Below are 22,662 nucleotides of genomic sequence, written 5' to 3'. Positions count from 1 at the left end.
CGAGCTATTATCAAAGTTGTATCAGCCTTCAATGGCAGTAGTTACATTTCTGACTACTGTAGGCTGTAGTCGACACCAAAATAAACAAATATGACAAAAAAACAACAACCGTTTTAATCCATCATTTATATCACTCATCACGTGTGGGAACTGAATGTTCTCCACATTATCCGCTTACGCCAGTCTTTTTCCCAGCCTCCCAGCCAACAACACGCAGAGCACAAGTAAACAATACATTCAAATACTGTTCAAACTGTGTGTAATGTTACACTTACCAAAAATATTAAATATGTGTGGTAAAATAAACATCTGCTTTATTTGTATTCAATAATCAAGACATACCGTGCTACTTTATTTTAATGTTGATCATTATGTGGGTACTTGGAGAGCCAAGTGTTTTGTAAGGTAGCACTTAGAGAAAAAAGTTTGAAAACCACTGCTCTACCTCATTTGGAGATATCGGCTGATGTAACTAAGACAAAAAACATCACTAAAGTCTCAAACTCCAAACACGTCGTTAGGAGCAAGGTCATAAGAAGGCAAGATTGTTTTAGATATACAGGTTATCTGTTTTATTAATTATTATTTTTATGTTTATTTAATCTTGATATGTCTTTCTTGTCTGCGATGAGATGTCGACTTGTCCAGGGTGTAAACCGCCTTCCGCCCAATTGTAGCTGAGATAGGCACCAGCGCCCCCCGCGACCCCAATGGGAATATGCGGTAGAAAATGAAATGATGTCTTTTATTGTTTTTTATCCCTTATTTTTACTCATGGTTTTTGCTATTTTACAAGTTTTATTGTTTTTACTTTCCAATGGTCCTTAGAGGTTATTTGCCGTGCTTTGGGGGCGCTTTGTGTCAGCGTCCTGGTGGCCATGGTCTGATGACCTCCTGCTGCAGATGACTCCTGTGATAGTGTTTACTCACATGTCTCCTCAGTACTCAGCCATGCATTCATTTGTTCCAGTGACGTGCAGTAAACTAAACACCAGGTGAGGCATACATACTTTTTTTTCTTCTTTTTTCTTTTTTTTACTTAAACTCATATGTGCAGCTGTAGTCATTGTTGATTTAGGTTGCTCATTAGAGTTAAAAAAAAAAATGAGAGTTTTTCACTGTCATAAAAACGTTATCATAATGATCTTATGATATAATACATGGGTCCAAAAACTATTTGATAAAGTTATTAAATACTTTTTGGTCCAATTTGCTTTTAAAAAAAAAAATAAAGTATTGTGAGTGTATCTTACCTTTCTGTATTTGTATCTGAAGCAGCAATAACTATCCTCCATGAAAACGTACTTTGTTTGATCGCATTCATTTTGTCTTAAAGTCCAGTTTAGAGATGTATTTAATCTTGGATACAGTATATAATCCTCCATACTGGAAGAAACATTCATTTAATTCAATTTAATTCCAAGAAATTAAACAATATATTTACATCTGACAAAAAACACCCACAAATGCTGGCTTACTCTAATAAAAAGGCCATGTTTGTTATAAATACAGTTAAAAAAAAAGAAAATAAAAAAATGCTGGCTTCCTCTGGAAAGACCTGTGTCTGCTAGCTTGAGCGCCCCCACTTCTCCCAGTGTGGCGAGTCAGAGTACTGCTGAGGCACTGAACTGCAAGTTGACAATATATCGCCCCCTACTTTGAAGCTGAGGTACTTGCTGCCTCAAGACCTGCCTTTTCCACGTAGTAACAAGCACGCGCCCCCTCGCATGCACGCCTAATACACACTGTGTGTAGCCTTGGAGGCACCGCCTGTGTCTGCCTCACCTCTCATCTGCTGCATTGTTTTGATCAGGAAACAGACTTATAGCGATTTCGACCATGAAAATTATCAAAATATACAGGAATCACGCCAAAATCACATAGAAAGCATAAACCAAAAGAGAAATATTAAAACTTATTTTATTTTATTACTTTGTTTAGGAACATCTCATGGTTAAGCCACTTGGTGGCAGGTGAGGCACTACCTCACTTGCCTCCCCTGACAGCACGTCACTGATTTGCTCATATACTGTAGTTGCATATTTGTGTGTGTGTGTTTGTGTTTGGTATCTGTGTCCGTACATGCATATGTGATAATGGGGTATCTGGGTCATAGGGGTATTTTTTTTTACTTTGCAAAGCACTTTGCGTTGCATTTTTACAATGTATGAAAAGCGCTTTATAAATTAAGTTAGATTGATTGATTGATGTACCATGAATTGATTAACGTGGACCCCGACTTAAACAACTTGAAAAACGTATTCGGGTGTTACCATTTAGTGGTCAATTGTACGGAATATGTACTGAACTGCGCAATCTACTAATAAAAGTTTCAATCAATCAATTAATCAATCAATGTATCGTCGCCATAACTCCATGCTTTGGTTTTAAAGTGTCCTATGGGGATCCCAAATATACAGAAAACAGGTACCAAAAAGGTAAGAAAAGTTGATTTTGCATAATAGGACCCCTTAAATACATCTAAATACTTACAATACATTTGGGACAATAAGCCACTACTTCTATTTCATGCTTTGAACCCTGCAACTCATAAAACGGTGCGGCTAACTTTTCAGATTTTTCTTCGCTGACAGACATATTGCGAAGAGTTTTAATTTAAAAATAAGCAATTACACTGAATTAATTTAAAAATAAGCAATTACACCGAATAGGTGTGTATTGTTTTTGCTTTGGTGCCATCTTTCGAACAAGTTCACTCACCACCCTTCTGTTTAGGTCGAGCTTTGAACCGGAAGTACACATGCCGTTCTGTCCTCTAATCAGACGTAGCGTTTCTACCAGTATGGATTTTTTATTAGACACTTGTGATTTAGGCCTATATAAATAAACATTAATTGATTGATTCAGTCATCACTTCACGCAAGGTTTGTAAGTTTTACAATATAACTAAAACAATTCTTACTTACTAAACCGTCCCATGTGTGATTTTTGTAGGAGTGTTTTTGTGCATATTTGAACATGCTATCGTAATGTAACAATGCTAGCATCGTTAACAGTAGCCAATATGGTAACACGTGTTCGAGTGTCATTGTTAGTATTATTAACTTACAATTGCATACTTTTTTTCATTGTTTCAGTTTCATAAATTCACCAAAACAACTTGTTAAGTCTGTTTATCTGATTTGAGCTCAAGCTTCCGCAGCCATGTGTCATGACGATGACTTCTGATTTTTTTGATCAACTGTTTTACTGCCGTGTTACTGACACCAATTTGAAAACATTAAGGCAGGGGTGTCAAACATACAGCCCGGGGGCCTGATTCAGGTTTTATCCGGCCTGCGGGATGAGTTTGCAAAGTATAAAAATGAGCCGAAAATTTTGAATGAAAGAAACTGCTGTTCTAAATGTGTCCACTAGATGTCACAATAGCAATTATTTGTATCTTTGTAGATGATGCTACAAATGTAAAAGAATAAAAATAAACCACAAGATGTTAGTGCACCAGTCGAGGAAAATGAGCAAACTACATAAATAACATTCTGTAATTTGATTTTGATATTATTTTTTTATCTTGATAGATTGAAAATTAATACCAATGAGTTGACTAATGAACATTGTCACATAATTTATTCAGAAAGTATAAATAACGACAAATAAAGATAGAATATTATTAACCGCAACATGTAAATGTAAAAAAGAAACCTAACAACATTAAGATTTCTACATTGTCAGAATGTGCTTGTTCTATTTTTAAACAAAGAAAATAATCGGAAGTTGTCTTTATTATTAAGTTATCGTGCCGTGATTTTACTAATTCGGCCCATTTAGGAGTAGAATTTTCTTCATGTGGCCCCCGACCCAAAATGAGTTTCACACCCCTGCATTAAGGTATGTAAATAAACATTTACAACATTTTACTTTGTAAATAATTCATTTCCCAATGTAGTCCAGTGCAGCTTATACTATATATGGAATATATATATACCAATATACCGGTGCTCTCTATAGTCCGGGATAGTCCGTGGCAGACAGGTTAGTGCTTCTGCCTCACAATACGAAGGTCCTGCAGTCCTGGGTTCAATCCCGGGCTCGGGATCTTTCTGTGTGGAGTTTGCATGTTCTCCCTGTGAATGCGTGGGTTCCCTCCGGGTACTCCGGCTTCCTCCCACTTCCAAAAGACATGCACCTGGGGATAGGTTGATTGGTGTGTGAATGTGAGTGTGAATGTTGTCTGTCTATCTGTGTTGGCCCTGCAATGAGATAGCGACTTGTCCAGGGTGTACCCCGCCTTCCATCCGATTGTAGCTGAGATAGGCGCCAGCCCCCCCGCTACCCCAGAAAGGAATAAGCGGTAGGTAATGGATGGATGGATCTGCTTGTCAACCCTGACGTATGATTTCAAAGCAATTTACCCATCAATTTGTACGTAAACATAGGATAATTAAAATGCAAAGACAAATTGTCGATAGGTGACTATACATTAAAATACATATATATTTACCGTTAAGAAAAGGCCATCATAGGGTAGGCAAGAAGGCTATTCAAAAGTACACAAGCGGTAGGAAACGGATGGATGGATGGATGGATAGACTTGTCCGTCTAAGTTTTAGATAACATTAAATATAAATAATTGAAATAAATTAATACATTAAATTATTGTTGTAATTTTTATTTTAAAATAATCCTTGACTATTTTAATGACAGTCCAAGTGAAGAGTCTCCAAACTTACTAAAAGATCAAGAATAAAGGACCCCTACTAACCTCTGTAAGTGCTCCCTGGCTGATATCTCTCAGGGTCTCCTTCCACGCGGAGCCTGAACTCGTTGTTGCCGTCCCTCCTGGTACTCTGCGCCCGCAGGATGCGGCTGCAGTAGCCGTCCGACTTGGCGCCCGAGTCGGAGGGTTCTTCGCTGGACGTGAACATGTCGCACCCCGCCGTGGACAGCAAGCACAGCAGGAGCATGAAGCGTGGCTGCATCCTGCTGGAAGGTATCCGGAAAGCTTTGAGAACTTGTCGAGAGGAGAGCCAGAGAGCATGCAAACTTCCAAACAGGGTGAAAGTGTTGTCTGCTAGCAGGCTGCATCCATGCTTGACAAAGGCGAGGGACCGGCTTGGGTGTGATGCGCACTCTCCGGGGGAGACGTGCACACTGGAGGCGGCTGCTGGTAGTGAGAGTAGATAGAGGATAATAGCAGGGGTCTCGCGTGGAATGAGTGTTGTGCTGCTGTCTCCACGGCCACAGCCCGTCTTGTTGACCAACCAGCAGACAAAGACAAAGACAAACAAACGGAGGCAATGCTTGGACATGCTGGACTGTCTTCTAAAGCAGTGGTTCTCAAATGGGGGTACGCGTACCCATGTGGGTACTTGAAGGTATGCCAAGGGGCACGTGAGATTTTTTTAAACATTCTCAAAATAGCAACAATTCCAAAATTATTTATAAATATATTTATTGAATGATACTTCAACAAAACATGAATTTAAGTTCATGAACTGTGAAAAGAAATGCAACAATGCGATATTCAGTGTTGAAAGCTAAAGTAGAATTTTTGTGGACATGTTCCATAAATATTGATGTTAAAGATTTCTTTTTTTGTGAAGAAATGTTTAGAAATAAGTTCATAAATCCAGATGGATCTCTATTACAATCTCCAAAGAGGGCACTTTAAATTGATGATTACTTCTATATGTAGAAATCTTTATTTATAATTGAATCACTTGTTTATTTTTCAACAAGTTTTTAGTTATTTTTATATCTTTTTTTCCAAATAGTTTAAGAAAGACCACTACAAATGAGCAATATTTTGCACTGTTATACAAATTAATAAATCATAAACTGATAACATAGTGCTGTATTTTACGTCTTTATCTTGTTCTTTCAACCAAAAAGTATTTGCTCTGATTAGGGGGTACTTGAATTAAAAAAATGTTCTCAGGGGGTACATCGCTGAAGAAAAGGTTGAGAACCACTGTTCTAAAGGCATCCTACACAGTTGCCAGGGTGACTAATTATTAAACCTCTATAATTGCTAATGAACATTTTTTTTTTGTTTGTAATGATGGGAATAGAACTAAACATCACCGACATAAAGTCTTATGTTATGACAGTAACATTTTGACATTCTTCACAATATGATCATATACCTGGAAGCAAGAGCACATTTCGGGTGAAAAGCTGGAAAAAAAAGCACCCATCTTGAAAAGTATTCACACAATTATTATTACTACCAGACAAATCACAATATATATTAAATACGTTAAAAAAGTTAAAGTTAAGAATTAAAGTACCAATGATTGTCACACACACACACTAGGTGGGTTGAAATTTCTCCTCTGCATTTGAACCATCCCTTTGTTCACCCCCTGGGAGGTGAGGGGAGCAGTGAGTAGCAGCAGTGGCCGCACCCGGGAATCATTTTTGGTGATTTTACCACCAATTCCAACCCTTGAGGTTGAGTGCCAAGCATGGAGGTAATGGGTCCCATTTAATAGTAATTGGTCTGACTCGGCCGGGGTTTTAACTCACCACTTACCGATTTTAGGGCGGACACTCTAACCAATAGGCCACTATAAACTCCATCCATCCTTTTTCTACGGCTTGTCCCTTGCGCATTCGGGCAGAAGGCAGGGCCAACACAGATAGACAGACAACATTAATGCTCAAATTCACAAACTAGGGCCAATTTAGTTTTGCAAATCAACCTATCCCCAGGTGCATGTCTTTGGAGGTGGGAGGAAGCTGGAGTACCCACGCAGTCATGGGGGAAAAGATGCAAACTCCACACAGAAAGACTCCAAGCCCGCAATTGAACCCAGGACTTTCTTATTAAGTAAGCCCTGTGCCGCTGTGTTTCAAATTAAATACTGTTTACTTTTTTCTGACAGATTTGAAGCAAAAGTAATAATATATCACAATACACCTCACCAGCTGTTTTTATACCCAATCATGGCACACACCTGTTCCTAATTAGCCTACACACCTGTGGGATGTTCCAAATAAGGGTTTGATGAGCATTCTTCAACTTTATCAGTTTGTATTGCCACCATTCCCAACGTCTTTGTCACGTGTTGCTGGCATCAAATTCTAAAGTTAATGATTATTTGCAAAAAAAAAAATGTTTATCAGTTTGAACATCAAATATGTTGTCTTTGTAGCATATTCAGCTGAATATGGGTTGAAAATGATTTGCAAATCAATGTATTCCGTTTATATTTACATCTAACACAATTTCCCAATTCATATGGAAACAGGGTTTGTACATGCATACCATGCTATTCCTATATCATCCATGGGGTGCACTGTGTTAGTCTAATGTTTGTTATGGCTTGATACAAAATAGTTGAAAATCAAGTGCCGTAAGGCAAGACGGGAGCACTTTGCGAAGTGAAGTGAATTGCTGTATATCTAAAGACTAAAAGCGCTTTACATAGTGAAACCCATTATCTACTGTACATGTTTAAGCTAAACTTAAACCAGCATGTGTGGTACTAGGATCAGCCAAGTTAAGTGTCTTGCCCAAAGAAAAACATCAGTGACTACGATGGCGGAAGCGGGCATTGAACCTGGAACGCTCCAGTTACTGGCATGGCTGGTCTACCAACCCAGCCAGGCCGTTCCAAGGTAGGTGATTTCTTGAGTGCAACAATTATGACTGAAGTGGTGAAGCTGTATTTTTATTTGTGTTTGAATTTTTTGGGCATTTTAAGTAATGCTTTCATCGGATGATATCGTGAAGCTGTATTTTTATTTGTGCTTGAATTTTTTGGGCAGTTTCAGAATTTAGTTTATTTAATTTAACAACATAATTGTATGTAAAAAAAAAAAGTGTCCATTTGGCTAAAGTCTGAAGCCATCAACCAGGCATTATAATACTAATTATACCCACAAGAAACCATTGCGGGTATTTGAGGCATTCCAAAAATACAAAGATGGGGGTCCAATCAGACCCATTGTCAGGAGCATTAACTCCATTAAATACAATATTGCTAAGTATGTGGCCAACATCTTAGCAACTGTGGTTGGCAAAACTCCACATCATGTCCGAAACTCGATTGACTTTGTAGCGAAGATCATAGATCTAAAACCGGACAAAAATGAAACTATAGTTTCATTGGACGTCACCTCCCTGTTCACCTGTATTCCAACCCAGGATGCAGTAGAGACAGTGAGGCAACGTCTGCCCAGTGTTCACATCTTAGATGCGCACTAAACCCAGAACAGATTTGCCTTTTGTTGGAACTTTGACTTAACACTACATACTTTCAATTCATGGGAACATTTTACTGAGAAAAACATAGTCGTGTCATGGGATCACCTGTATCCCCAATAGTAGCAAGCATTTACATGGAGGACATTGAATCGTTGAGCTTTGAGCTCTTTTAAGGGAACAGTACCAAGTCATCGGTAAAGATATTTGGATGACACATGGGTGAAAATCAGAAACCAAGAACTGCAATTCCTCTACCGAGCACAATAACTCCGTGGACAAGATCATCAAGTTCACACTTCAGGATGACAAAGACAGTAAATTACCTTTTTTGGACTGTGATGTCCACATTTGACAAAACAGGGGCCTCCATGTCGGGGTTTACCGAAATCCTACACATACCAATCAATACTTACTTTCTGACTAACACCACCCACTGGAACACAAACTGGGCTTTATCAGAACCCTACAACACAGAGCTGAAACTGTTCCTATCAACCCATAGGCCAGAGAGAAATAGCATGTCATTTGAGGGAAGCCCTCAAAACCTGTGGGCATCCCAGCTGGCCGTTTGTGAAAAGTTCCAGAAATAACAAGAACAGAGTGGATGAGAAGGAAAAGGTAACAAACACAAAAATATCGTCATTCCATATGTATCAGGTCTATCTGAGAACCTCAGAAGAACTTTAAACCAACACAACATCCCAGTACACTTCAAACCAGGCAACACCCTGAGACAGACTGGTGCATCCTAAAGACTGGAACCCCCACACCCACAAAAACAATCTGGTGTATGTGTGAGGAGTGTAGTTGATTAAATGGAAAAGTGAAAGAATTACTAACTGCAGATTCTGTGGTCCTTGGGTGGAGAGCAGTGCTACAATGATCAAAGATGCTACACAAAAGGGGTCCCGGAGGTAAATGCAATGTATTCTTTTAAACGGTCCCACCCACACTTAATTAAAAATTACTAAAAGCCAGTGGGCTAACACTATACTAAAACTATGGATGTTAAAAAGTATTTTGCACGAGTAAGAGTCTTTTGAGCGCAGGCCCAATATATCCCATTGGGGGAAGGGCGCCGCCGCTCCAATCTTGACGACTGCTTCGGACTCCCTCGACGCCAGGGCCTCAGATGTCCAAGCTGACGTCTGTAAAGGCACACAAGAAAGGAGGGGAAGAAACATGCGCTTACCCACTTATGTCCCCGAGCTCTACAGCCGTATTTGCCACCAGAGTGTCACTACTATTCTTAATTGGTACTCACAAAAGAGGCAGAGTTTCTCCCTCTGCCGCTTCGTGTAAAACACCTCGCAACACTCTGGATATCCCCAGGACTGTCCAACAGCGTACATTGTCATCGGTCAATTGCTTCCTCCAGTCGTCCTCCACGTGAAGTCACCGAGGTCGGAAAGATCCGAGCTGTAGAGCGGTGCACGGGCCAGCCGACCTCTCGCCTCTGTTCCAAACTCCTTTTCTTCAGGAGTAACGGCCCTCCTCACAGCTGCCAATTGGCTGCCCTGGCCATGTGTGTGCTCCCATTTGCTGGTAAAACAGTCACTCAATTAAAAACAGGGCTCGACAGGTGCAGGCAGTTAGGTTCATCAGTGACTATAGTGTAGAAAGAGGATTAAAACTCAGCACACTCTAACAAAACCAAATCAATAGAACCAATCAATAAAAAACATGCTCATAAAACCAACAAAATATATAACACGCATCCATCCATCCATTTTCTACCCCTTATTCTCTTTTAGGGTTGCGGGGGGTGCTGACGCCTATCTAAGCTACAATCACTCTGGACAAGTCACTACCTCATCGCAGGGCCAACACAGATAGACAGACAACATTCACACTCACATTCACACTCACACACTAGGGCCCATTTAGTGTTGCCAATCAACCTATTCCCAGGTGCATGTCTTTGGAAGTGGGAGGAAGCCGGAGTACCCGGAGGGAACCCACGCATTCACGGGAAGGACATGCAAACTCCACACAGAAAGATCCCGAGCCTTGTATTGAACCCAGGACTGCAGGACCTTCGTATTGTGAGACAGACGCACTAACCCCTCTGCCACTGTGAAGCCCTCAAAACAATAAAAACAATAAAAATCCCCTTCTACCCTGTGATATCCCACCATACTTTAATGGTAGCAGTCCCTGCTACATCATGTGCTTCAGTCCCTGTACAGCACTGGAGTCCGTCCCAGATTTGTACTTCTGGAGCGTCATGGGGAAACTTCAGGTTCCATGTTTACAGGGGGCATGGTCATGGAGAAATCCAAAAATTAATGGCGGGGTGGAACTGCACTTCATGAGTGTGTGGGTTAATCACTTTTCGACACAGTATTTTACCCTTCACTTCAATTCTTTTACATTGTTGTAGCAACTCCTGGGCTCGAGGGGACAACAATAGGTGCTCCGGTTTCGAAGGTGTTGATTGCATTTCCACATACCGCATCACAGCTTGTATGTCAGGGTCACAAGTTTGTGACTCCTCCCACTCATTGCTTCCCCAATCCTCTTCACCTTATTCAGAGGTCAATTCAATGGTTGCTGTGACTGGGGCAGTCCTCATTGGAAAGGTGGAGTTGGTCTGCAAGGGGTTAGTTGGACATCTGGACAGGGCATCAGCATTTGAATTACTTTTTGCGTGGCGCAGTGGAAGAGTGGCCGGGCGCAACCCGAAGGTCCCTGGTTCAATTCCCACCTAGTACCAACCTCGTCACATCAGTTGTGTCCTGAGCAAGACACTTCACCCTTGCTCCTGATGGGTGCTGGTTAGCGCCTTGCATGACAGCTCCCTCCATCAGTGTGTGAATGGGTAAATGTGGAAGTAGTTTCAAAGCGCTTTGAGTACCTTGAAGGTAGAAAAGCGCTATACAAGTACAACCCAGGGCTTCACGGTGGCAGAGGGGTTAGTGCGTCTGCCTCACAATACAAAGGTCCTGCAGTCCTGGGTTCAATCCCAGGCCCGGGATCTTTCTGTGTGGAGTTTGCATGTTTTCCCCGTGAATGCGTGGGTTCCCTCCGGGTACTCCGGCTTCCTCCCACTTCCAAAGACATGCACCTGGGGATAGGTTGATTGGCAACACTAAATTGGCCCTAGTGTGTGAATGTGAGTGTGAATGTTGTCTGTCTATCTGTGTTGGCCTTGTGATGAGGTGGCGACTTGTCCAGGGTGTACCCCGTCTTCCGCCCGATTGTAGCTGAGATAGGCGCCAGCGCCCCCCGCGACTCCAAAAGGGAATAAGCGGTAGAAAATGGATGGATGGAAGTACAACCCATTTATCATTTATTTATTTATTTTTCCCTAGTGGTATTTGATGTCGTAGTTGAAGAAAGCAAGCTGTGCAACCCAGTGCTGTTCCACTGCACCCAGGTGAGCTGTCTGTAGGTGAGCAACAGGGTTAGTATCAGTGTAGACAGTGAATTGTGCTCCATTTATAGTTTTTAAATTTCCCAGTCACAGCCCACTTAAGGGCCAGTAGTTCCAATTTGAAAGAGCTGTAGTTGGCATTATTCCGTTTGGTTGCATGTAGGCTGGCATATGCTATCACACGTTCTAGCCCCTCTTGGACCTGTGCTAAAACCGCTCCTAACCCCTGGTTACTGGCATCTGTGTTGGTGATGAACAGGAGGGAATAGTCAGCATATGCCAAAACAGGTGCTTGTGTTCATCAAAAGACATTTGGCACTCCAGTGACCACTGTACCTTCCGGATTTCAGACTTTTTATTGGCTGTAATGCCAGTCAGTAGCTGGTTCAGGTGATGTGTGATTTTAGCAAAACCAAAAACAAATTTTCTGTAATAGCCAGCCAACACAATAAAAACTCATACCTGCCTTATGCTGGTGGGTTACAAATTCTCTAATGGACTCTGCGCTTTACTACTGCTAGCGTCCTGGTCATCCCCACGTTGGTACCCAGCAGGGCTTCCATCAGGGCACAGTAGTCGATTCCTTCCAGCAACTCGCTTCTTGGGGGAGACTTGGATGATGCGTTGGCCAGCCGGCCGCACATGTCCAAGCAGGCCATCCTCCTCCAAAGTAGCCTCAATGTGTCGGCATTTGGCAAAGACGTCCCTCCAAACTCGCTGGTTTTGTAGCGTCTGTGGGGAGAAGGCAGACTCTTCGGGGCATTTAAATAGTGTTCCAACATGCAGTTACAACATTTTCCAATGTTTGGGTGTATGCAGTGCTCACCCTTCACAATACCTCATCCTGGTGTCTTGAGGTCTTTAACTACCAGGTCGAACACAGCATAGCTTATGTACAGGATGTCAACGCCATTGGCTGCCCGCAACTGATAAACTCCCAGGGCTATCCCAAGCTTAGCCTGGATGAAATCCCGCTTGAAAAAACTCTTGCATTAGGGGGACCTGAGACTCCGTGTCCAATAGCCGCAATTGTTGGACAGTTTCCAATAAATGCCTCTGTGGCCCTAGTTCCCTCCGGTATAGTGCCAACCCCTGTCAGTCAGACCTCAGTGGCAGGGGCGGCTAATTTAAGACTGGCTGAGAGGTAGCTGGCCTCTTACAAAACCTAGCATTTGCTCTTTCCAGTCCGTATACTTCGAATCGTCATTGGGCCCCTTAAACTTTGATGGCCATGGGGCACATGGGTACACAGGAATCATGATTTTTATGCGCTTCCTTGATCACTGCAGCGGTTCTCAGAACCCCGTCTTGCCGGTGATGCTGATAAAGATTATGTGAAGAGGGTAGAGGTAAAAGCCAGTGGGCTAACACTATACTTAAACTATGGAAGTTAAAAAGTCTATTGCATGAGGAGGAGTCTCTTGAACGCAGGCCCAACATTTCCCCATATAGCTTTTCTCAGCTCCCCGGGTCAAACCAGGTTCTGGTGGATAATGGACTGCTCGCAGCTCGAATCCACCATCGCCCGGTGTGTACTCCCTTGTATCGTAATGGGTACATAGTACGTCTCCCCTGGCCCGGGGGTGGGGGGGGGGGGGGGGCGCCGAAGGGTCAACAACACAGATCACCAGTCCCACCTCCTTGTTTGGACATTCCCGCTGCAGGTGTTCAAGCCGTCCCCACCTCCAGCAACCCTGCCCAGGCATTCAAGGAGCCCTTTGCGGGGGAAACACAGCGTCAGTAGCGGCTGGGACCTGAGGGGGAGAAAACACAGTCGGGTTGTCCCTCGGCCAGCGGCGCATGCATCCTACACGGCGCCGGAACTGGACGCTACACTGCTTCCATGGCCTTCTCCTCCTTCCTCTTCTCACGATGGACTACCAGGTGGTCCTCTGTCAACATCACTGCTGCTGACAGGTTTTGAAGGCAGTGGTAGATTTTAAAAGCGTTTGCCATGAAGCCGCCATGGCACCCGTGGTTGCCGTAGTTGAAGGAACAATCCAGCAGGACTCAACGACTTAAGGACCCCCGCTGTCTTCTTCAGTTGACCCTCCAGGAACTGCTCCAGGATGATAAACTCCATGATCTCGCTGACCTGTCCTGGTTGTATCCAGCGTCCCTCAGCTGCTGCCCCAGCACGAAAGGCCACTCCTCCTGCCCCAGACGCAGCGCAAGGAACCGGCGCCTGTGGTCCTCCATCGGCCTCCCGTTCGCTCCAGTACCCCCCCATCTCAGGAACCGGTCAGGAGACTAGCGCTAAGAAGCAAGATTAAAGTCACTGCAGAACAAATCACATAACAGGAAATAAAACAGAATGAAGTATTTTCCCACAGGCTGGCATGGGAACATACAAACCCTTTATTAAATCACTATTATTGAAATTCAACGGTTTGGTCCATTTGCAAATAGCTAAAATTATGTATTATGTTCGAAAAACTATTATGTTCTACCCAAAAATGCCATCCATCCATCCATTTCCTACCGCGTATTCCCTTTTGGGGTTGCGGGGGGTGCTGGTTCCTATCTCAGCTACAATCGAGCGGAAGGCTGCGTACACCCTGGACAAGTCGCAACTTCATAGCAGTACCCAAAAATGTACAACAATTATTCTTAACAAAAGAGGGGAAAAATAAAACCTTAGAGGAAAATCTCATTTAAAACATTTGTATGCTCGTACAAAATGTAAGACCTTTAGTATCTCAGTATGTGGAATTAAATTATGGAATGGATTAACCAAAAATAATCAAACAAAGCACCAATATGATTCAGTTTAAGAGACTGTTCAAACGACAAGTGTTCACAAAGTACACAAAACAAGAATTAAGATGAACATCTTGAACCATTTTTTTCCTTTTTTTTATTGAGACGAAGATTATTTATGTATTTGATATTTGTTTGCTTACTGTGGTACATTATATATTTACTATTTATTTGTTCACTGTTCTGTTACAGAGAACAAGGAAATTGGATAAAATTACTATGGTATGAAAAGGGGTAGGATTAAATAATCTCTGCTTCTTCCTACTCCTTTTCGGACATGCTTTCATGAAACAAATGCAATTGTGTGATGCATTACATTGTATCTGTGCATGTTCCCAATAAACTGAAACTGTACTGAACTGAAAACAACAGCGCAAGACAAAAATAAACACAAAAGAAAAAACACAACAAAAACCTAAAAAAACGCCACGTAGACCGTGACAGATTGCTTCATTGACAAAGGTTGAATGGTATGCTTTCTTTGTAAGAAGGAGTTTGTTTACCACTTATAAATCAATATTTTGATCTGCCACAATATTGTAATGAAAAGTCCTCAAATTGAGGGTTTTTTTGTCAGCATTTTGTCGGTGGGATTAACCCTAGATTAGTTACATTAAATACATTATAATTAATTAGTTAACTCTCGTTTTTTTATTGTTTGACAGTGTAAATTAAAGTTAAAGTACCACTGATAATCCCACACACACTAGGTGTGGTGAAATTACCCTCTAGATTTGACCCCCTGGGAGTTGAGGGGCGCAGTGAGCAGCAGCGGTGGCCACGCTACCCACCTTGTTCAGTCCCTGCTTTTTCTCTTCAACCCGGGACTTGAACCTTAATCGCCAGCATGAGAGAGCAGCGTGCTAGCTACCGAGCTAAAAGCCCTGTCTTTCAACTTGATAGCCTGCACGGCTCTTGAGCTCGCAGGGGAGTGAGGCTTACTAACGTACACATGGTCCAGCAACACTAACTGGCCTCCACTACAACGGCACGTTTTTCAACTTCTATTCACATTCTGTTTTGCTGCTCTCTTATCATAGTTGTGTTTTCTAATATTAGTGTTGTCAAGAAAAAATGTTGAACAAAGACGCAGAACTCTGTGCAAAGTAATCGAAAAAAAGATTTCCCTAAGTAATTCCTGAAATTGAGGAGGTGGGCTACATGCCATTCATGGTGACACGTTATGGTGGTGCCCCTGCAGTTTATTTTAGTCACAAACACGGTCAGTGGGCTGGAATGAGGACACGGCCGTCTGTTGGCGGGCTTCTGACAAAGTTTCTGTTGTCTCTCAATATGTACGGTCGGGATGAAGGAGTGGTGATGAACAAGGGAAGAGAAAGAGTCGTAGAGGTAGTAGGAGACTAGCAACAGCAGGTGTCATGAAAGCATTTTGTCTTCCATCCCACGCTGAGCTGCATATCTTCTCTGCCTTCAGGTTATTCTCTACCGCTGTCAGAATATAGTGTATGTATGTGTGCTACGATCTGTGCATGATCTCTGCATTTCCTTTCCCCAGTGCACTGGAGACACCGCTCTAAGAATACAAATGTGCTTCAATTTGCCAATTACCATGATTAGATGTTTGCCAGATATATTTCATGGTAGAACAATATAAAAGGAAAAATGTTGGGAATCGACAGTCATTCAAATCCTCCTACTTTTCAAATTGGACAATACCTGCATGCATTTTCCCTGTTTCGCCAATACTTCATAACACTTTATTACTTTCATTGCTTTTCGGTTTCTTTTAGTAGACACACTCCAACTTACAAACAAAACAGATTAATCAAAACTGAGCAGAAGAAAAATCAATAGGGGTCTGATACAATACAACATACTTACACTATATTGCCAAAAGTATTTGGCCACCTGCCTTGACTCACATATGAACTTGAAGTGCCATCCCATTCCTAACCCATAGGGTTAAATATGAAGTCGGTCCGCCTTTTGCAGCTATTACAGCTTTAACTCTTCTGACAAGGCTGTCCACAAGGTTGCGGAGTGTGTTTAGAGGAATTTTCCACCATTCTTCCAAAAGCGCATTGTTGAGGTCACACAACGATGTTGGTCGAGAAGGCCTGGCTCTCAATCTCCGTTCTAATATTTCATCCCAAATATGTTCTATCGGGTTCAGGTCAGGACTCAGGTCAAGTTCATCCACACCAGACTCTGTAATCCATGTCTTTATGGACTTTGTTTTGTGCACTGGTGCACAGTCATGTTGGAAGAGGAAGGGGCCCGCTCAAAACTGTTGCTCCTAACCCACAAGGTTGGGAGCATTGAATTGTCCAAAATGTTTTGGTATCCTGGAGCATTCAAAGTTCCTTTCACTGTAACTACACTGAAAAAAGTGACTTTTTGGAGCTGTAAACTCTATTAGAGTAACTGTCATAATTTATACCTAATATTTTTAACATTCAGTAAGAACTAGAGTTTCTTAAGTAAAATTTAACATTTTAGTCATTCATAATAGACATACGTACATAAACCTAAAAATATTACATTAACTTTACTCTGAAAATCTAGTGTTTTGAAACGCATGCACTATGACGCATGCGCACAGCACAACAGGCTCTGGCCGACTGGCTCTGCTCCGGCCGTTAGGATCACTTCACAGAGTACTGCAAGGTGGCATTATGGGTAATTCTTATCTTGCGTTTATAATGTGTTACAGAGTCGATGTTTATCATAAATGTATTTGGTGTTTTTCTTGGTCACATTCGTTTTTTTCCAGCAACGCCGTTGATAAGCGCAGGAGTGAGAAGAGGTTGTAAAAGAATTAGCGCTCCGACGGCTAGTCGAGTAAATATGGTATATAAAATATACTTAAAATGTTGAGTAAAATGATGTTCCTGCCGATGAAAAACAAGTAGACTTTACTTAATCAGTTTAAATAAATATAACTGAAAACTTGGATGTAATTAAGTAACTGTTTCTTAATATCTTCACAACTGTTATGTTATATGGTAAGTAGAATTTACTTGATACTGGCAAGTGAGTGTTACTTGATATTGCAGCATTAAATTTTACTTAAATCATTTGAGTGCAAATACTTACAAAATTTTTTTTAAGTAAATCTTATGAGTTATTTTTTTCAGTGTAAGGGGCCAAGCCCAACTCCTGAAAAACAACCCCACTCCATTATTCCTCCATCCATCCATCCATTTTCTACCGCTTATTCCCTTTCGGGGTCGCAGGGGGCGCTGGCGCCTATCTCAGCTACAAGCGGGCGTCCTCATCCACCAAATTTCACACTCGGCACAATGCAATGTAGCGTTCTCCTGGGAACCTCCAAACCCAGACTCGTCGATCAGATTGCCAGATGGAAAGGCGATATTCATCACTCCAGAGAACGCCTCTCCACTGCTCTAGAGTCCAATGGTGACATGCTTTACACCACTGCATTCGACCATTTTCATTGGACTTGGTGATGTATGGCTTAGATGCAACTGCTCGGCCATGGAAACCCATTCCATGAGCCTCTCTTTGTACTGTAGGTGGGCTAATTGGAAGGTCACATGAAGTTTGGAGCTCTGTGGCAACTGACTGTGCGGAAAGACGGCGACCTCTGATCATTTGTATGGGTGGCCAAATACTTTTGGCAATATAGTGTACATTTTTTAAGCAAGTACCACATTTTCTGTACTTTAAGCCGGTACTTTTTTCCAAAGCTTTTGACGCTGCAGCTAATAAAACTGTGCGAAAATTTATGGATTTTTTCTTAATAAACGGCCATAACGTTCCACAAATAGTGTTTTATATTACAACAGCCCTGTGAGTAGGTGGCGACTTGTCCAGGGTGTACCCTGACTACCGCCTGAATGCAGCTGAGATAGGCTCCAGCGACCCCAAAAGGGACAAGCGGCAGAAATTGGATGGATGGATTACAACAACAGGCACTGAAAAGTTGCATTATTGTTTGTGCTATGGTACTGCCGAGTTCGCTCACTGCAGGTGGTGCGGGTTAAAAATTGTCTTTCTATTTTATGACTTGAACAAGAAGTAAAACGTCCATAGCGTTTCTGCTCAAAAGGATTTTTAATTCTTCACTCAGAGCAACATTTATAAAGAATATAATTACAATAAAATGTATACTTACTAAACCATCTCATATCCATTGGAATGTTTTTATGCATATTTGTACGGGCTATTGTAATCAAACTAGTATTGTAAGCCTAAGCGGTTATGCTAACACATTTACAAATGTCTGTGTTAGTATTATTAAATTACAATAACATTCTTTTTGTATTGTTTCTGTTTCGTAAAATCACCAAATACGTGACCGTGGAGTTATGGAGTCTGTTTAGCTAATTAGAGCGCTAGCTTCCACAGCTAATGGGTCCATGACGATGACTTCTGTTTTGTTTGATCAGCTGTTATACTGCCGTGTACAGGCACAGTTTGTAGAAAAATAAGGTGTGTAAATAAGCATATAAAAATATTTCATACCGGTATATATCTGTGGCTTATAGTCCGTAAAAATGTTTTTCTTCACAAATTCAATGGGTGCTGCTTAAATACCTCTGCACTCTATAGTCTGGTAAATTAGGTACTTAGTTTGATGTGACTTTTAACAAGTGTCATCACCTCACAAACCACCTAATATATCTGTATGACCCTTTAAGACGAACGGATCACTTTTATTTGAATTCAGCTTTCCATATCTGTAACAGTACTTAAAAGGGTTTCAGATTTTTTCCAAGGCTTTTCTAACTTGCTGAACATTAACTCGACATCTACTAGTTGCTAATGACATTTAACTACATTTATATCTATGGTGTATACTATCAATGTTATTGTTACTGAGAGTGTACAAACGGACCTAATTAGGGTTCATTACTATCAACTATCTGTCATTTAGCTGGGAACACACTACAACTACCTCTATGGTTCCCCACACCTCAATGTATGTATTTATTTAGTTTGCCTTTCCTTTGGCCCACCCCTATTATGTTATTCACATTCTCTACCCACAGTAGGGAAAAAAAGCATCTATCTATATCAGGGGTAGGGAACCTAGGGCTCGCGAGCCAGATGTGGCTCTTTTGATGACTGCATCTGGCTCTCGGATAAATCTGAGCTGACACTGCTTAACACAATAAGTAATGAATAATTCCACTTGTACTCAAAGTGTTAAAAATAACGTTGAAAATATAAAACATGCTCATGCATTTGAATCCATCCATCCTTTTTTCTACCGCACATGTTCAAGAAGTTGCATTAAGGGTAAGAAGTGATTTATTTATTATTGGTTGGTTTAGGGCTTGCCCTCCTGGGGGTTCTTCAGACCACCAAGCACCGACATAAGAGCCTGTTTCAGGGTTACAATATTTTTTTATTTTTCAAGAAGTCTCTGAGTTGCTTTCCAGCAATTGTCTTTTTCTCTTTTGTTCTCGCTCGCCCTCTAGCTCCAGCCCCAACCCCGTCTCTCCTCCTGGCTGCTGCTTATAAACAGAACGACAGGTGATTAGATTACAAGGCCCAGGTGGACCATCTACGCACCTGTTGCTGATTTTGAGGCCGGTCCTGGCAACACCCTGCTTCGCTGCAGGCCCGCAGGTCACGCCCCCTCCACTGTTAGCTTCAGAATAACAAAGTTATTACAAAGAATAGGAGACTTATTATACTCTAGAAATGTTGGTCTTACTTAAAAATGCACGCGTTTAGTTGTGTTCAGTGTTAAAAAAAATATTATATGGCTCCTTTAGAAATACATTTAAAAATATTTGGCTTCTTGGCTCCCTCAGTCAAAAAGGTTCCCGACCCCTGATCTATATCATGACAAAAAAAGTAAAAATTGATGACGTGTGTATTGTTTGGGAACAGTTGGTAATGATTATGTGTAGTAAAACTTTTCATGAACTCAACTCTCCGTAATGTGTGTTGCCAAATTTGTGTTGATGAAGAGAGCAGTTATGATTTTGGTTTACAGAGTAAACTGTTATGGTTTTACAGGGGAAGGTGACGGCAACAGACAATAGAGGATTTTAGCTCTATAGATTTATTATACATAAACTATACATACAATAATCAAACAATAGAATATAAACTAAGGAAATGGAGTGTGAACGAGATCCATAAGTGTATGTGGTGTGAGGCTATGTGTGTGATTAGCTGAGGTGTGTGTTACCAAATGTTGTGGAGAGCGAAGTAACACGGAAGTGAAGTGAAGTGAAGTGAATTATATTTATATAGCGCTTTTCTCTAGTGACTCAAAGCGCTTTACATAGTGAAACCCAATATCTAAGTTACATTTAAACCAGTGTGGGTGGCACTGGGAGCAGGTGGGTAAAGTGTCTTGCCCAAGGACACAACGGCAGCGACTAGGATGGCGGAAGCGGGAATCGAACCTGCAACCCTCAAGTTGCTGGCACGGCCGCTCTACCGACCGAGCTATGCCGTCCGTAGGGCAGGAGCGGAGAAACAATATCCGTGTCCAAGCGGGGGAAGTCAAGGATTGAGGGAGGCAGTCAGAGTCCAGAGGGAGATCCAGGGAAAAAGTGAGACGCTCAGCTCACTTTAAAGACGATGGAGGGTACTGCGGGGACGACACAAGAAAACATGCACTGAAAACATGGATGGGCAAACACAGCAAGAGCATGATTACATGAAACAGGATGTGGCTTACTGTACTCGAACAGAAGACTATACTCTGGCGACGGCATGCCAGGTTGTCCAGGCTTATGAAGGCAGCTCCTTCATTACCGGCAGGTGTGATGATTGCCGGTGAATGATTGTAGCCGGCGGCTGATGCAGTGCAGAGACGCGCGCGGCTCGAGGTGCGCACAGACGAATGAGCGGCGTTGGCAGGAGTCTGAGCCGTAACATTAAATTGTCATATCGAAGTGCGGGCCGCATAATAACGACTTGCGGGCCGCAATTGGCCCGCAGGCCGCATGTTTGAGACCCTTCTTTTAGAGTGTATAACCATTAAGATATGTCGTGAAAGAAGTAGAAATGTATTGATCAGTTGTATATGTAGAACACCCAACTCAAGTATTGTAGGATTTGAAGACTAAATTAAGGGAACTTTAAATGGAATCAGTCAAAAAGTACTTTTTTTATGTGGAGACTTCAATATAGATCTTTTGAACCCCAATAAGCAAAAGTCCATTAATGATTTCATAGATACAATGTATAGTCCAAGTTTGTATCCCCAAATCACAAGGCTAACCAAAATTGCAAGTCACAGTGCTAAACTTATTGATAATATATTCACTAATGTCCGATAATAACAGCACAAGTGGACTGTTAACAACCGACATCAGCGACCATCTGCCAGTTTTTACTATTTATGATGGAAATTACAAGAAGAAGAACATTGACAAAAAGACATTTCAAAGACTATGCACAGAGGAAATAATAATTTCCTTCAAGGAGGATCTGAGCAAAAAAACTTGGGACAATGTATACAATGTAGATGATGTAGATGATGCATATGGGAATTTTTTCAACACCTTTCCAACACTTTATGATAAACATTGTCCTTGGAAAGAACTTAGTAAGAAGCAAAAGAAAAACAATCAACCATGGATGACAAAAGGACTGAGAAATGCTTGTCACAAAAAAAAACACATTATATCGAATATTTATAACACAGAGATCTATAGAGGCAGAAAATAAGTATAAGAAATATCAAAACAAGCTAATTGGTATACTACAAACATCTAAGAGGGAATACTACAGTCAATTATTAAACAAAAACAGAAAAAACATGAGCGAAACATGGGGCATCCTAAATAGCATCATTAAAAATGGTGCTAAGAAAGATTACCCCCATTACTTTCTAGGTGGAAATACAAAAAATTACAATATGAACTCAAACGTTTTAATGATTACTTTGTTAATATCGGAAAAAATCTGGAACAAAGAATTCCAAATGCAGATGATGGGCCAGTTGAGAACTTGAGTGAGCTCATAGACAGAAATCCCAATTCAATGTTTCTTAAGAAGGTGACAAAAGAAGAAGTAATCAAAATTGTAAAAAATTGTAAATCTAAGACCTCAACCGACTGTCATGGAATAGATATGGTAACGATAAGAAGGTTAAAGAAGACATGTCATAACCTCTTACATACATCAGTAACGTATCATTTCTAACCGGCAAATTCCCTGACAAAATGAAGATTGCAAAAGTTATACCAATTCATAAGAATGGAAACATACACCAGTTCACTAACTACAGACCAGTTTCATTACTTCCACAATTCTCCAAAATCATGGAAAAACTATTCAATAGCCAATTAGATAAATGTATCAACAAAAGTGGGACGCTTGTGGAGAACCAATTTGGATTTAGAGCAAATATCTCAACATCAATAGCATTAATCAAAATAACAGAGGAAATTACCAA

At 41.4% G+C, this 22,662-nt stretch overlaps 1 protein-coding gene across 1 annotated transcript in view; it reads right to left on the bottom strand.

Moving 5' to 3' along the window:
* The window catches only part of spon1a (spondin 1a), a 226,078-nt gene extending 220,801 nt beyond the window's left edge, over positions 1–5,277 (bottom strand). The window contains exon 1 of the mRNA XM_061880688.1: positions 4,724–5,277. Within this exon, the coding sequence (XP_061736672.1) occupies positions 4,724–5,270 (547 nt within the window). The 5' untranslated portion in view covers positions 5,271–5,277. The remainder of the gene's footprint in view (positions 1–4,723) is intronic.
* Positions 5,278–22,662: the final 17,385 nt, after the last annotated feature.

Source organism: Nerophis ophidion, linkage group LG02, assembly GCF_033978795.1.
Source record: "Nerophis ophidion isolate RoL-2023_Sa linkage group LG02, RoL_Noph_v1.0, whole genome shotgun sequence".
Classification (NCBI taxonomy): Eukaryota; Metazoa; Chordata; class Actinopteri; order Syngnathiformes; family Syngnathidae; genus Nerophis; species Nerophis ophidion.
This window is presented reverse-complemented; position numbering and strand designations above follow the sequence as displayed.